The sequence below is a fragment of the Protopterus annectens genome, chromosome 7.part0 (genome assembly GCF_019279795.1).
Source record: "Protopterus annectens isolate FY-2018-M chromosome 7.part0, PAN1.0, whole genome shotgun sequence".
Taxonomy (NCBI): domain Eukaryota; kingdom Metazoa; phylum Chordata; order Ceratodontiformes; family Protopteridae; genus Protopterus; species Protopterus annectens.
The window spans coordinates 1,740,175,248-1,740,189,218 of record NC_056739.1 but is presented as its reverse complement, the minus strand read 5'-3'; the positions used below and the strand labels follow the sequence as shown (position 1 = coordinate 1,740,189,218).

Genomic DNA, 13,971 nt, shown 5'->3' with positions numbered 1-13,971 from the left:
TCAAGAAAAATCTTGATGAGTGGATGGGAAATAGGAAATACACCCTGGGGATCACTTCTGTGGCTCTGCTCAACAGGGGCACAGGAAAATAACTTTCTTGGGTGGCGTAAGCCCAGGGAACCTTGTTGGCTAGGCTTACTTAGGCCCTTGGGCCAATAGCCTAGTACCTACCTATGACCCTGTGAAAGCACACACTACACCAAAGTCAAATTCTGACAAAGAAATGCAGTAATCATATTTGATATATAGCAATATATGTGAAGTATAATGTTTGTTAATGTTAATTTAATACAAATTGATTACTTCTGTATAAATGTAAATGTGCCTATGGTCACAAGTAATAATTCAGTAAGGGTGTTTAAAAAAAAGAAATGCTATAATCTTCACTGCAGAAACAGAAGTGCAAGGCAGTATCAAATTCAAAACTTATACTAAATAAAGCAGAGTGCTTACACACAGCTTCAAAAACTGTCCAAACCTCTTTTCAGTTCTTAAAGCCATCCTGTCGCACTGCTGCTATAGAAACAAATATTCTTTAAAATAAACTTTATTTCAGTTATTCCACAGAAATTAAAACAATCTGATCTTCCTGTAGAAGTGTTTACTTTGAAAGGCAGATATCACAGGACTTGATGAATCAAAACCAGAAAGTCAGCTAGTTCAGTCATATGATATGACAGCTAAGCAACACACAACTGCAAATGCTCACCAGCTGCACACCTGGTTAATTTTCCCCTAAATGGTTTCACCATCTGGCAGAAATATGTCCTTTCAAGAGTAAATCTTGCCATAACTCCCACCCTTCGAGGACATTATTTCTATAAGATAGTAACTTCAAGTTTGTGCCTTGTTGGTGTTGGCATGGGTTTAGCCAAGCATATTCGGTGTACACCATGGTGTATTGATTATTTTTTAGGAAGATAACATTTTGCACAGCACAGGAACACCAGATATCTTAGCTACTGACATATAAATGAAATTAAAAAGGTATAAATGTGCTGGCAAAAAGATAACTGTATTTAGAGTAATACTAGATATTGACTTAAAAGATTGCACTGTAAAAATATTGGATGTGCTCATTGCTAATGCTGTATTTAAGATATATAACATAGAAAATAATGACTGTGTTGTGTGTGGGATAGTAATGGTGTAGGAATTTGCTGTACAAGTCAGAATTACATGGATAGTTCAAGAAAGAGGATACAACAGTCTGGAAGCTGGTGTATATTTTTAAGAATTAAACTCACCTCTGCTTGTTAATATGAGAAGTATTTTGAGCAGTAGGATTTGTTGAGGGTTACATTATACAGTTATTACAGTGCTGTATTTGTTTTGATAAAATCTCTTTTTTTTTACAGCCCTTTTGGAGGGGTTTGATATTCGAGAGACCATCAGCTTCATAGAAGAGTACATTAACAGGCAGGTGGGTAACAAATGAAAGTCTGAGGGCTCATAGCAAGCCACAACACAAGTTTTAATATTAGTAAGAGTTAGAATTAAAAGTGGAACTATATGTATCTGGATCTTCTTCTGGGAGAGTCACTTTAAAAGTAAATTACCACATATGGACTACAGTCACTGTATTGGTTTCAGGTTCTAGCCAGAAATTGCAAAATCATTTGCTTCTTCCTTCCTTATGAGGTACCAGCAGGGGTGCCACACTGAAATCCATTGACATAGGTGTGGACATGGCTTAATTTTGTATCCCATGTTGCTACACTTTGCCTTCAGTTCCTGTTACCATTTAATTGTCATATAGTCCAACTTGCTAAAATGAATTTCTGTTGCACAGTACAGTTTTTTTTATTTCCTGTTTTAGAGCTTCTTCATAGTGGACCCTTGTAGGTGAATAATCCTAAAAAAAACCTTTCATTCACAGTGCCTTGGGCCTGGATTATAAGGTATGCGATTGTATGCTTGTATTCAGTTTAATCAGGCCACTAATTTAAACAAGGGGTAGTTTTGGCATACTAGGTAAGGTTTTAACCTCATAGACACAAAGTGCAGGGTTTGATTTTAGGGTCAGGTTATTGACTAGGCTTAAAATAACCCTTCTGAACAGTTAACCTAGTATTCACATATGAACCTGTAAACTAAGAAAAAAGCTCCAGTTTCATTTTTGACTGAGAAGCATTTGAAATCAATAGAAAATAAGTCTTAAGAAAATGTATTTGGCAGAAGCAGTTAAAGGAAAAAAAATGGAAAGGATCATTCAGAAGAGGGCTAAAGCCCTTAAAAAGAAGTTACTATCCCACTCAAAATCTGGGATTTCTTCATCCAGTATAGCACTTTATTATCAACTCCAAATGACAGGGATTCCAAGATAGCTGTGTATATGCCTGGAGAGCTCTTTAACAATCAAGAGCCTACCAAATATTAGACCTAACAAGTCATCCTCGGCGGTAACACTAGAAGGGGTATCAGCTTTTCTAAAGATGGTTAAGGAAACTAACCTACAGGTTTCTGTTGTAAAAAGGACTGAAATTCCTCCAGTAATTAAAGTTTAATTTTCTGCCTCCATGCTGCCTACAGTCAAGTAGACTAAGCTGGCAAATGGATTGTCCTAGTCTAATCTGAAAAAGGCTGTGTGATGTTAGTACCCTTCAGTGACCATTACAGGTCAAACTTCTAAGTCACATTCTTTCTACCTTTGTTGGTATCGTGTAAGGCTTTGTACAAAAAAAGGAGATAACAGAGTATTTCTCTGAATTCTTTAGAAGAAGCTGGGTATTGTTTTTACCTCAGAAATTGTTCTCTCTGCATTTCATTTCTTATCATGAGAACTGGTCTTCTGGGTCCCCTACTGATACCATAAACAGTGTAGGAGACAGACTTGGCCTTTTCAGATATATTTTCTCTAAAGAGAATGCTTTCACAAATGCTAAAAGTCCCAGAATCTGTGGAAAGGATTTATTTGTAACATTACAGGATGTAAAGGATACTAATTCAAAACTTTCTGACTCTGAGCTACCAGATCACAGATAGCTGATTTCTGTACAAACCTAATAAGGAGAACTTATGTTGTATCCCAGGATCTTAGGACATTCCTGGCAACTGAGTCTTTTGCCCATTTATGCTTCAGCAGTACCCACCCTTAGACTGTACTCCCCCTCCCCCTTTTGAGGAGGAGTAGGCCAGTCAAGCCCAGGGTGAATCTTTGAGTACCCTTCTGAAGGAAATGGCATATCAAACTGCTCAATTTGCAGGAAGAGTCTGTTCCAGAGGTGGAGGAGGTCTGTGTGATGAACACATCTGTCCACTGTGTTTTAGCTACTGGTGAAGATTTAGGGCCCTGGTTTTGGAATTAGTGGAAATACAGAAAAGTTCCAGGCTCACCAGGTTTCTAATGGCATGGAAGGCAGAGATCTGTCCTCAGGACTCCGTAAGATAATGAATAAAGGGACAGTGCTTCTAGTCTTTCTTTGTAGCCTAGGATTTTTTGGCCTGTGATCTTCTTAATTAGGAACCTCTGGGGTCTTTCTAGTTGTTTGTTATATCTATTGGGGTACATCCTAAAAGGGGACATTGTACTCAGTAATTGTCCAAATCAGTGCTGAATATAGGGGAGTAATGACCACTTTAGATCTGTATGATATCCTCTTGGCAATTGGCTGCACTATGTAAAAGAATTTCCTTACTGCTGCCCTCACATGATGATTGAAAGAGATGGAATTATTAACTCATGTTTTAAGGTCCCTAACACTAGTCTCATTTTGAAGTGTGGTATTGTCTATGCTATATGCCCAGGGGAAGGGTTGTATACCAAATGTGACAATATTGCACTTTTTAGCATTTCATTTGAGCCTATTTTTAGTGCATCAGGTATTTACTAGGTAAATTGTTGCTAAAGGGTTTAGGTGTTAAAGGGGTCTTGACCATAACTCACAGTTTGCAGTCATCTGCAAACTTAGACAGACATCTTGGTTTGTGGTCTGGAGATCCAAAAAGTAAAGGCTGAAGAGAAGAGGCTCTGGCACTGACCACTGTGGGACACTACTGGTCACTTGCATTCTTTCTGATGAGGCATCTGCCACTTACACTGTCTGAGTTCTGTATTTTAGTTAATTGGTCATCCCTCTTATCACATAGGGATCTATTTTTAAAGCATTAAGCTTACTGAGTATGCTGGTATGGGGCTGGTATCAAATGCCTGGCCAGACCAAGGTACATCATGTGGACAGCATGGTTGCTGTAGACAGTCTGTGTTAGCCTCGCAAAGAAGTTAACCAAATTCATTAGACAAGATCTACCCATGACAAAGCCAAACTGCTGAGGGTCTAATCTGACAAGACTTGTGATATCATAGTTTTTCAGATGAATACTAATATAGTTCTTGGCTTTTCAGATGAGACTTGTCAGACTGATGGACCTATAATTCCCAAGGTTGGTAATAGGGCTACCCTTATGGAGCGGCATCACTAGTATTATGCACCAAATTTTGGGACAAAACCTGTAGCTAAACTTAAGTTAAACTTTTTAACTTTCCCTGCCAGAGTTTGTTTGTACAAACAGCCAGGTATATTATCTGGTCTCATGGAAGAAGTAATGTTTGGTGTTAAAGTCCACCCACAGTATATGTTCTTTAGTGATGATGGGGTTTGGGGGTTGAGTGATGAGATTTGAGGACTTTGGATGGCCATCTCTGGGGTACATTTCACACTGAATTTGTGTGCTTGTATGTTGACAGTGTCTTTTGGGTCAGAATAGCTGGCCGATTTGGAAAGAATTCAGAGTAATGTTGGGTGTTATTTCTTAATTTCTTAATGTAGCTAAAGGAGGATTTGTAATTGTCCTAAATTCATGAGCTGCTGTGGTAGACCTAATAGTATTTTTCAAGTTTTTAGTAATATTTCTGATACTATGGTTGATGTGAAGCATTTTATCACAGCTTTCTGCACTGCCAGACTTAGCACTGCACCATGTCTACATGCAGTGGATAGACACAGGCTTCTTGATACAGATATCAATAATACCCTAATACAATAAAATCTAGGCGACATTCACCTTAATCCTGGACCCATCTAACACAACCAGCATCAAGATAATTTTCTTCCAGACACTACTCTAATCCCTCAACAATCAAGCCCCAGTTTAGGTAATCCAGCTTTTGCTGCCATAAATATTAGAAGCATAGGAAGTAAAGCTGCTAATATAGCTGCAGTGGTACAGCAGTAGCGTTGTTACCTCACAGCAAGAGGTTCTCCCGTTCGATTCTCGGCTTGGCTTGGGAGTGCCTTCTGTGTGGAGTCTGCATGTCCTCCTGGCGGTTGGGTAGCGTTCGAAAGACATGAGTGCATAATTGGGCATGCCTTCGTTGAGGGTTGGGTGTCGAGCTGGCACCTCGGCGTTTCGTAAAAATCTACTGCCAATCATTAGTGGACCGGAGTTCCGCTGTGGTGACCCCTTACCGGGAAAAAGCCGAAAGACAAACAGGAAGTAAAGCTACTAAACTACATGCCTGGATTACTCAACACAAGCCTAATATTATCACTGTCACTGAAACGTGGCTTAAACCTATTGTAAATTACTCTGAAATTACACCTATCTGGGTATAATATTATCCATAATGACCATATAAAGAAGAAAGGTAGTGGCACTGGTTTAATATTTCCCCACTTCCACATTTCCCCCTACAACAAACTAATACCAAATTTAAATTCAGTAGAGCTTCTTATTACTTTCCTTAAAATAAACAAATATGTATTACTGTCCTTTACATCTCCCCTGGTGACAGTACAGCTACATTGGATGTCCATAGCAACTCCCCAAGAAAAATACTTCTAGGTGATGGCATAATCAGTTGGTTGGATGTAAACTCTTAACTCCCCTACATCTAGCATGAACTTACATGGTTTCACACAACTGATTAATAGCCCCACACATCATAGCAAGACATCAACTTACTTATTAGACTGGATCCTAGTATCAGATCTCTGCAATGTAAGACTCACTCAGTGACCATCTCCCAATCTATACAACCAGACATCTCACACATCCATTTAACAGCATGGTTATAAAACCACATGCAACCTGTCCAAGTTTAACCCAGAAATATTCATCACCACCCTGTCATGTATTAACTGGAACATCTTAAAAATTCTCCCCTTAGATGATGATGTAAATTAATTCAATGCAACTTTGCCAAATATCCTAAATAGCCTTACATATCCTAGAAGGAAGAGTCTAACAACAAGTAATGCAGTTTGGCTATCCAAAAAGAACAGAATGCTAATGCAGGATAGAGGAAAAAGTCTTGAAAGAATGGCAAAAATATAAAACAAGCACAATATCTTGAAAGCTTCAGGATGCTGCACAACTGTACTAAAAACAAATAAATGAAGCCAAAAAACTATAACATAACAACTTTCAGGACAATAGTAAATACAGTCCTAAACAATTCTGGTCATCCATTAAAGAAATATTACATTCTGGCCAAAAATTCAACCCTAACCTCGCTCTCTCAATAACTCAACACTTAAAACGGCAAGTGACTTCAACTTTAATGTCATAGGTAATATAGCATGGACTCCCCCACATCCAGTCCCAACCCTGCTCAACACTGCAGCCACTTTCACCTGTGCCCAAATCCTGTATAAAACTATTCTTAAACTCATAACATGCTGTACTTCAGCTGATGACCTTCCATATGAATACCTTAAAACTGCAAGTGGTAGCATTGGTTACATTGTCTCAATCCTTATAAAGAGGTCAGTGTAAGAATCCTACATTCCCCCTCTCTGCAAAAAAAATCACTCATTATCCCTCTACACAAAGGAGGAAATTTAACAAACATTACTAATTTTAGACCTATAGCAATCTTATCCACCCTTTCCAAAATACTTGACACATTTATTCAAAAACAATTGCCAAACTATCTTATGCAGGAAGAACTCCTATCCTCCATACAAAACCTTCCCACCCATAGTACTAACACTGCACTTCTAACCTTCATAGATACTTTGTGTCAATAAAGCTAGTGATAAAAGCAAGCTAATTGATTTTTTATATCTAGACTTGTCTAAAGCCTTCAACATACTTTGTCACAGCAAACTTCTACTTCAGTTATCCTCACTAGGTCTATCTCAGCCTACCCTTCTGTGGTTCAAAAGCTGCCTGTCCAGTAGGTATCAGTCAGTAAAATGTCACTGCAACCTTTCTCCTTATACCTTTTAGTCACCAGTGGTATACCACAAGGCTGTATCCTTGGTCTCCTCCTCTCTAACTTTCTCACTAACACCCTCCACACATCCACATAACAAGCTTCCCTAATACAATATGCAGATGACTCCACGCTCATGTGCACATCTGACGCATATCAAACAAATTACTTGGGAAGCTTTAACAGCCCTAAAAACATGGCTTTGTGACTCACAACTCATGCTCAACTAAAAAAAATACTTTTTCCTCCCAAATCCCTCTCTCATGAAACAACAAAATTTAAAATCTTCTCTCTTAATAATACAACCACTGAAGTCACTTCTCACAGTAAATTATTAGGGATGATAGAGAATAATAATCTTAGATTTGACCTGCGTATACAAAATTGCATAAAACCCGCCAAAACTATATGTTTTACAGAGCCAAACACTTCTCTCCAATGCAACTAAAACTACACTTGCCATTACTAACCTCCTCCCCTCACTACTTTATGGTGTTCCCATCCTTACTAATATCCAGGCATCAGAAATCCCAAAACCTGAACAATTCTATAATAATGTGGTTGCATTTGCAGCAAATACCCATTTCAGAACCCACTACTGTATTGCACTAAAAAGCCTGAAATGGTTAGAATTAACCCATCAACTAACACATGCACAATCTCTTACCACCTCTAAAGTTATCCAGCATCCATTTGCCTGTCCAGCACTAAATACCATTCTACACAACTGTGTTAACAGTCCATTATTATGATCCATTGACCAAAAACTCCTGTCTGTCTACAAACCTATCAAACCTGCTAGGCAAGTACCATGTTGCTAAGGCCTGGAACTTCTTAACTGTATCCAGCAGCTCAGTACCACCTCTCTGTCCTTTAAAACCATTCTGAAAGACCTCCTAGCCAAAACCTGGCTGTGTTCTTGCTCAACCCCAAGAGAAACTATATCCCAAAATATGAACAAGTACCTGTTCATACCATGCACCTCCTTAGTCTCCCTTCTTCATTCAGTTCCTTCCTTCCTTACTTCAGTCAGGTTTTTCTACCTGACTCTTTCTAAATATACCATAACCATATTTCCTCTTTCTCTTTGTATTGCAGTTCCTGTTTGTATTATAGTAACTTAATTTTTAGCAAATTTAAATAAATTAAAGTTATCTAAAAATTAAATTGTTGATATAGGTGGTATCTATTCTTAGCCAATGAGCTGAAGTAGTTAACTTCATTTATCTGCAACCTGTGGGTATCCGGATCCATATCGGATCTGAGCCGCAACATTTTTCAAGCATCTGCTCCAAGCTCATCCCCTTACCCATAATCCCTCACATCTCCTACCTTCCCTCAGATCTCGTTTGCCGCTTCATGCATACGCATCGTGGTCTCTATAGCTCCAAGTTGGGTGTAGTAAGGGGTACTTTTTGATATATATTTAGTGTGTGAGTGTAGTCATTTTCTGGTCATCCCTTTCCTCCCCTTCGTCATTCATCGGTTTTCTGTCAAAAAAAACTTTTTAAAAAGTTAGGATTTATGTGGTAGTGTAGGCCTAACTGTCCTTAGTGTGTGTGTGTTTGTTGGTTTAGTTTTGGCTAAGTGGTGTGGTGGTGTGTGGTGATGGCTGAGCAGCCAACACCAACTTTTAAAAAATGCACAGAGTGTGGCCACAAGCTTTCACTGGCTGATGGCCACACTCTGAGTGTTATTTGCCTGGGTGTTCCCCACCTATCTTTGCCTTGTAGTCTCTGTGCCGGGTTCAGCCCTAAGGCATTGAAAGAGAGGAAAGCAAAGCTGGTAGCTAAGGGCCTGCTACCAGTTTTTGCATTGAACTCGACGACCTCGACATCAGCTCCAGTAGCCGACCAACCGCCTCCCCCCCAGGCTGGGACTCAACCTCCCACTAAGCCTTCTGAGACAGGGACAAAATCAAAGGACAAAGACAAAGATAAGAGAAACAAGGATAAAAGAGGGGAAAGGCACCTCAAACAGTCTCCAGACCAGGAGCCATTTACCAGCCCGCCTACTAAAGTTGTCAGGACCACCTCTCCTCGGCTCCACTTCCCGAGGTTCTCCCCGGAGCCCTCGGACCAGAGGCCTTCTTTGAGGTCGTCTCACAGACCAGTCGGATCCAAGTTGATCACCTCCTTGCGGTCGACTCAGAGTCTGTTGGAGCTTGACATGGACAGGATGATGCAGAGGTTCATTCGGACCCAAATCCAAATGGGAGTCTTGCCAGGCCCCTCTCCGGCCAGAGAGGGGACCTCTATGCCCTTCTTCCATCCAGTCTCTCCTTCCTCAATCCGACCTGCGGTTTCGGGGTTTATGGATCCGAGGAGCTGGGGTTCAGCGCCAACAGTTCCTCCAACCTCGACGCCAGTGATTACCTTGAGTTCCTCGGATCAGACTTGTTCAGATCTGAGCAGCTCTCGGGGCTGAGAACGGATAGTCGGATCCAAGGGAATGGAGGTGTCTTCGGCTCCAACTTTGTAGGATCCAAGCCATTCCTTTGGAACCCTGGCTACCTTGGCCCTGATCCTCATGATGGAGCCGGGGAGAGCTTCTTCCTTGTTGGTTGCTAAGGAGGTGTGCTCTCCTTCGGCCTTCGACATAGTGGAGAGGGTTCTCTCCCAAGGATTGAGACCCCAGCCCATTTCTTTGGACTCCGCCCAGACTTCACAACTCCCATCAGCTTGTCCCAGCGACAGCCCATGCTAGAGGACCCCGAGGTGGATCCTGTTGTGGAACCCCCCAATACTTACGAGCCCTCTTCAGAGAGTCCCACTGAGGAGGCTCCCCTTAAGCACTCATGTAAGAGGAGGCACATGGACTCCAAGTCCCTCACAGAAGATACTGACTTGGATGAAGATGAGGGTTCCCCCAGGTCACCTCCCGAGATGTCTCCTTTGGAGACATCATGGAAATCCTCCACCAGAGGGGAGGTTGGTCAGCCCCAAAACCTTCTATGGACAAGTCAGTATTCCTGAAGTCCTTTCACATGGGCCCATCTACATCCTGGGTGACCCTCCTGCAGATCCCTTAGTGGATCTCATTACCACGCAGGCATGGAAGGAGCCTGACACCATAGAGCCAATACCCAAATGCCCAGACAGGATCCTTTTTCCTCCCACAGACAGGCCTAGTACAAGGGATCCCCGGTGGATGCTGTGGTGGTTGCAGCTGCCACCAAGAGAGAACTGGCACAGGAAAGTTCTTCGGCCCACCCTCCGGACAAGGAGTCTAGGGCGGTGGATCAGTTTGGGAAGCGAGTCTTTTCTTCAGCGATGTTTTCTATATGAGCATTGAATTATTTGGCACACGTCATTCGACTTCAGCGAGACCTAGTCACAGAATTTGCTGTGTCACCTCCAGAGTTTTTGTCGCAAGAGGACAAGCGGCTGTTCTCAGTGAAAATGTTGACTCTGAAATCTGTTTCGAACATGTCCATGCGTCTTCTTCCCATGCCATGGAAGGAGAGGCTAGGGCGGCTGGGACTGGCATAGCTATGAGGCAGCACGCTTGGCTCAGACTTTGTCAGTTCGCAGACCCCTTCAAGGCGTCATTCACAAATGCTCCCTTTGACGGTTCCTCCCTGTTCGGGAAGACAGCTCGTGACACCCTGGTCCAGAGCAAGAAGGACGGGAAGACTCTGTCTGCCATCATAGTCCACTTCTCTAGCCCTCAAAGATCCTTTTCTAGGAATCAGAGAGGGCAAAAGAAGATGTGGTTCCGAAAATCTCATTTTTTCCGGGACTCTCAGGACAACTTGTTCCCTAGAGGCAGAGGGGGACAAGACAGACGTCGCCCCAGAGGCAGAGGGGGCCTGAGGAATTTTGGGTCTAGGGAGACCTTCTCGGATAGACCTGCGCAGCAACCCTGAGGGATTGCCCAACTGTTTTACTCTGGAGATAGTTGGGGAAAGATTGTCATTCCACCTAACGGCTTGGGAGTCCATTATGACAGACCGTTGGGTATTCCAAATAATATCCAAGGGCTACTCCATCCCATTAGTTGCCCCACCTGTCCAAAAAAGCACCTCCCGGATGTTCCACCCACTCAAAGGGAGACGGTAGGGCAAGAAATTTCAAAGCTGCTTCACAATCGGACCATCGAACCGGTCCTCCCAGATCAGTCTGGATTAGGCGTTTACTCCAGGATCTTTTTAGTGCCAAAAAAGACGAGGCACCTCAGGCCCATATTGGACCTATCAACCCTTAACCTGACTGTAGCCAAGCAAAAATTCTGGATGGTCACCTTGCAGTCCATTCTACCTTACCTCCGAGAATGCGACTGGATTTGCTGGATAGACCTCCAGGACGCTTACTACCATATCAAAATTTGCAGAAGCTCCAAGAGATTCCTTCACTTCTGGCTGGGAGCCAATCATTTCCAGTTCAGAGCCCTACTCTTCAGTCTCACCACAGCCCCCAGGGTGTTTACCAAGGTTATGGCAGTATTAGCGGCACACCTGAGGCTTCAGGGAATTCAGGTGTTTCCTTACCTAGACGAATGGCTCCTCGCTGCTGCCACCAAGCATCTACTTTGCGTGACCAGAGACTCCTTCTTGCATCTTGCAGTCAACCAAGGAATTACCATCAACATCTCCCAAGTCTCACTTGAACCCGACACAGACCTTGGAATTTATAGGGGCACGACTGGACACTCTACTATTGCAAGTTTTTCTCACTCTGGAAAGGGTCCATAACCTGCGGTCTCATGTGTCAGTGATCCTCGGCCCCAGGACGCAATGGCAAACGATGTTCTCTGAGACCTAGACTCCATGGCCGCAGCAATCTCAATCCTTCCCTGTGCACGCCTTCACATGCGGGTGCTTCAGTGCACCCTCGCAGTTTAGTGATCTTGGTTAGACCTCCCCATGGACTATCCAATACGAATCAGCAGTACCTGCAAGATTTCTCTTCTCTGGTGGCTCCATTCACCGGAAATCTTGGGAGGTCGTCCCTTCATAACACCTACAGCCCAAGCCACAGTGACCACGGATGCCTCTCAGCTCGGGTGGGGGGGCACTATTTGGGGAGGATGGTCCAAGGCACATGGTCTCAGACCGAGACCAGATTGCATATCAGTGTTCTGGAGATGAGGGCAGTGCTTTTAGCGTTGCAAGCCTTTCATGCTATTCTTCCCCTGGGGATAATTGCAGTTCAGTCAGACAACATGTCTGTTGTCTGGTACATCAACAAACAAAGAGGAACCAGATCTTACCATCTCTGTCATGAGGCCATGAGAGTGTGGGAGTGGGCAATTTCCACCAGTCGGTTTCTGATTGCAACGCACATCCCGGGACGCTCCAACATTTTAGTGGACAGATTGAGTTGGGCTATTCTAATGCCTTACGAGTGGTTTCTGAAACAGTCAATAGCGGAGGAGATCTTCCTTGCGTGGGGACAGCCTTGCTGCGATCTCTTTTCATCTCCTTCCAACGTGAAGTGCAGTGAGTTCTTCACTCTGATCCCCTCACCAGGGGACTCCCCCAGAGACGCTCTTGTCCATGCTTGGCCTCCTAGGTTACTGTATGCTTATCCCCCGTTACCTCTCATTCTGAAGTTTCTTCAGAAAGCTTGCCAACTGGGGTGCAAAGTGATCCTCATTGCACCATTCTGGCCTCGTCAGGTGTGGTTCCCCTTCCTTTGGTCTCATGTTCTAACTCCTCCTCTGATTCTGGATACCTGCCTGGATGTCATCTCTCATCCCTCGGGCATCAGTCCGCCCGATCTGGGCAGCCTCAAGCTGACTGCTTGGTTGCTCCAGTTCCCTTGATTGCTAGGACTCCCGATCTGTCATCTTCAGTAAAGAATATTTTGGTGGCATCCCACAAAACTTCCACTAGGAAGTTTTATTGCAGCAAATGAAAACGCTTCTCTATTTGGGCTTCTCAGAGGAACCAAGATCCCTTTACAGCCCCAGTTCCTGCAGTGTTGGAGTTTTTGTCCTATATTTTCCAACAAGGGGCTAGTTCCTCTATGGTGAAAGTACAACTGGCAGCCATAGCTAATTTTCATATTGGTGAAAATCTGAATGCTCTGGCCTCTTTGAGATTGTGTAAAGCTTTTCTGAAAGGTACTTTTCTTTTATGTCCCCCAGTTAAGGATTCCATCCCTCCTTGGGACCTTACCCTAGTTCTGCAGGCATTGGTGGCTCCCCCATTTGAACCAGCAGCGTGAGTAGATTTGAAATTCCTGTCCTGGAAGACAGCTTTTCTAGTGGCCATTACTTCGGCCAGAAGGGTTTCTGAGATCCACTCTTTGTCTGCCGTGCCCCCTTACTTAATCTTTCATAAAGACAGGATTTCACTCCGCATGAACCCTTCTTTCTTACCGAAAGTTGCTTCTGAATCAAATATTAACCAGACGATTAATCTGCCTGTGTTCTTTCCAAATTTTCAGAACAAGGGTGAGTATAAGCTGCATTTGCTAGATGTTCATAGACAGCTTTGTTTCTATTTACACAGGACTAAACAATTTCGTAAGTCTGACCAGTTATTCATGTCCTTTTCCAGACCCTTTTTGGGCAAGGCCATTTCCAAGGTCTCCTTAGCTAGATGGATTACACAATGTTTCCTGCAAGTCTATAAGGATAAAGGTCTGACCCCACCTGGTCCTATTAAAGCTCATTCTACCAGATCTATGGCAACTTCTGCTGCCTTTTGGTCTAGGGTTTCACTGGATGATATCTGTGCAGCAGCGACCTGGGCAAGGTCACATTTATTTCTCATTATAAGTTGGATTTGATCTCTAGTGGGAGAGCATCCTTTAGCTCTGCGGTGCTCAGGAATATCTTTCCATGAGGGTCTCCCAGGAGTTTTG

General features: G+C 43.0%; 1 protein-coding gene across 1 annotated transcript in view; it reads left to right on the top strand.

Moving 5' to 3' along the window:
- Nucleotides 1–13,971, top strand: part of VPS33B (VPS33B late endosome and lysosome associated) — a 2,132,768-nt gene that overhangs the window by 1,195,037 nt on the left and 923,760 nt on the right. The window contains exon 16 of the mRNA XM_044078281.1: nt 1,359–1,423. Coding sequence (XP_043934216.1) covers nt 1,359–1,423 — 65 coding nt within the window. The remainder of the gene's footprint in view (nt 1–1,358; nt 1,424–13,971) is intronic.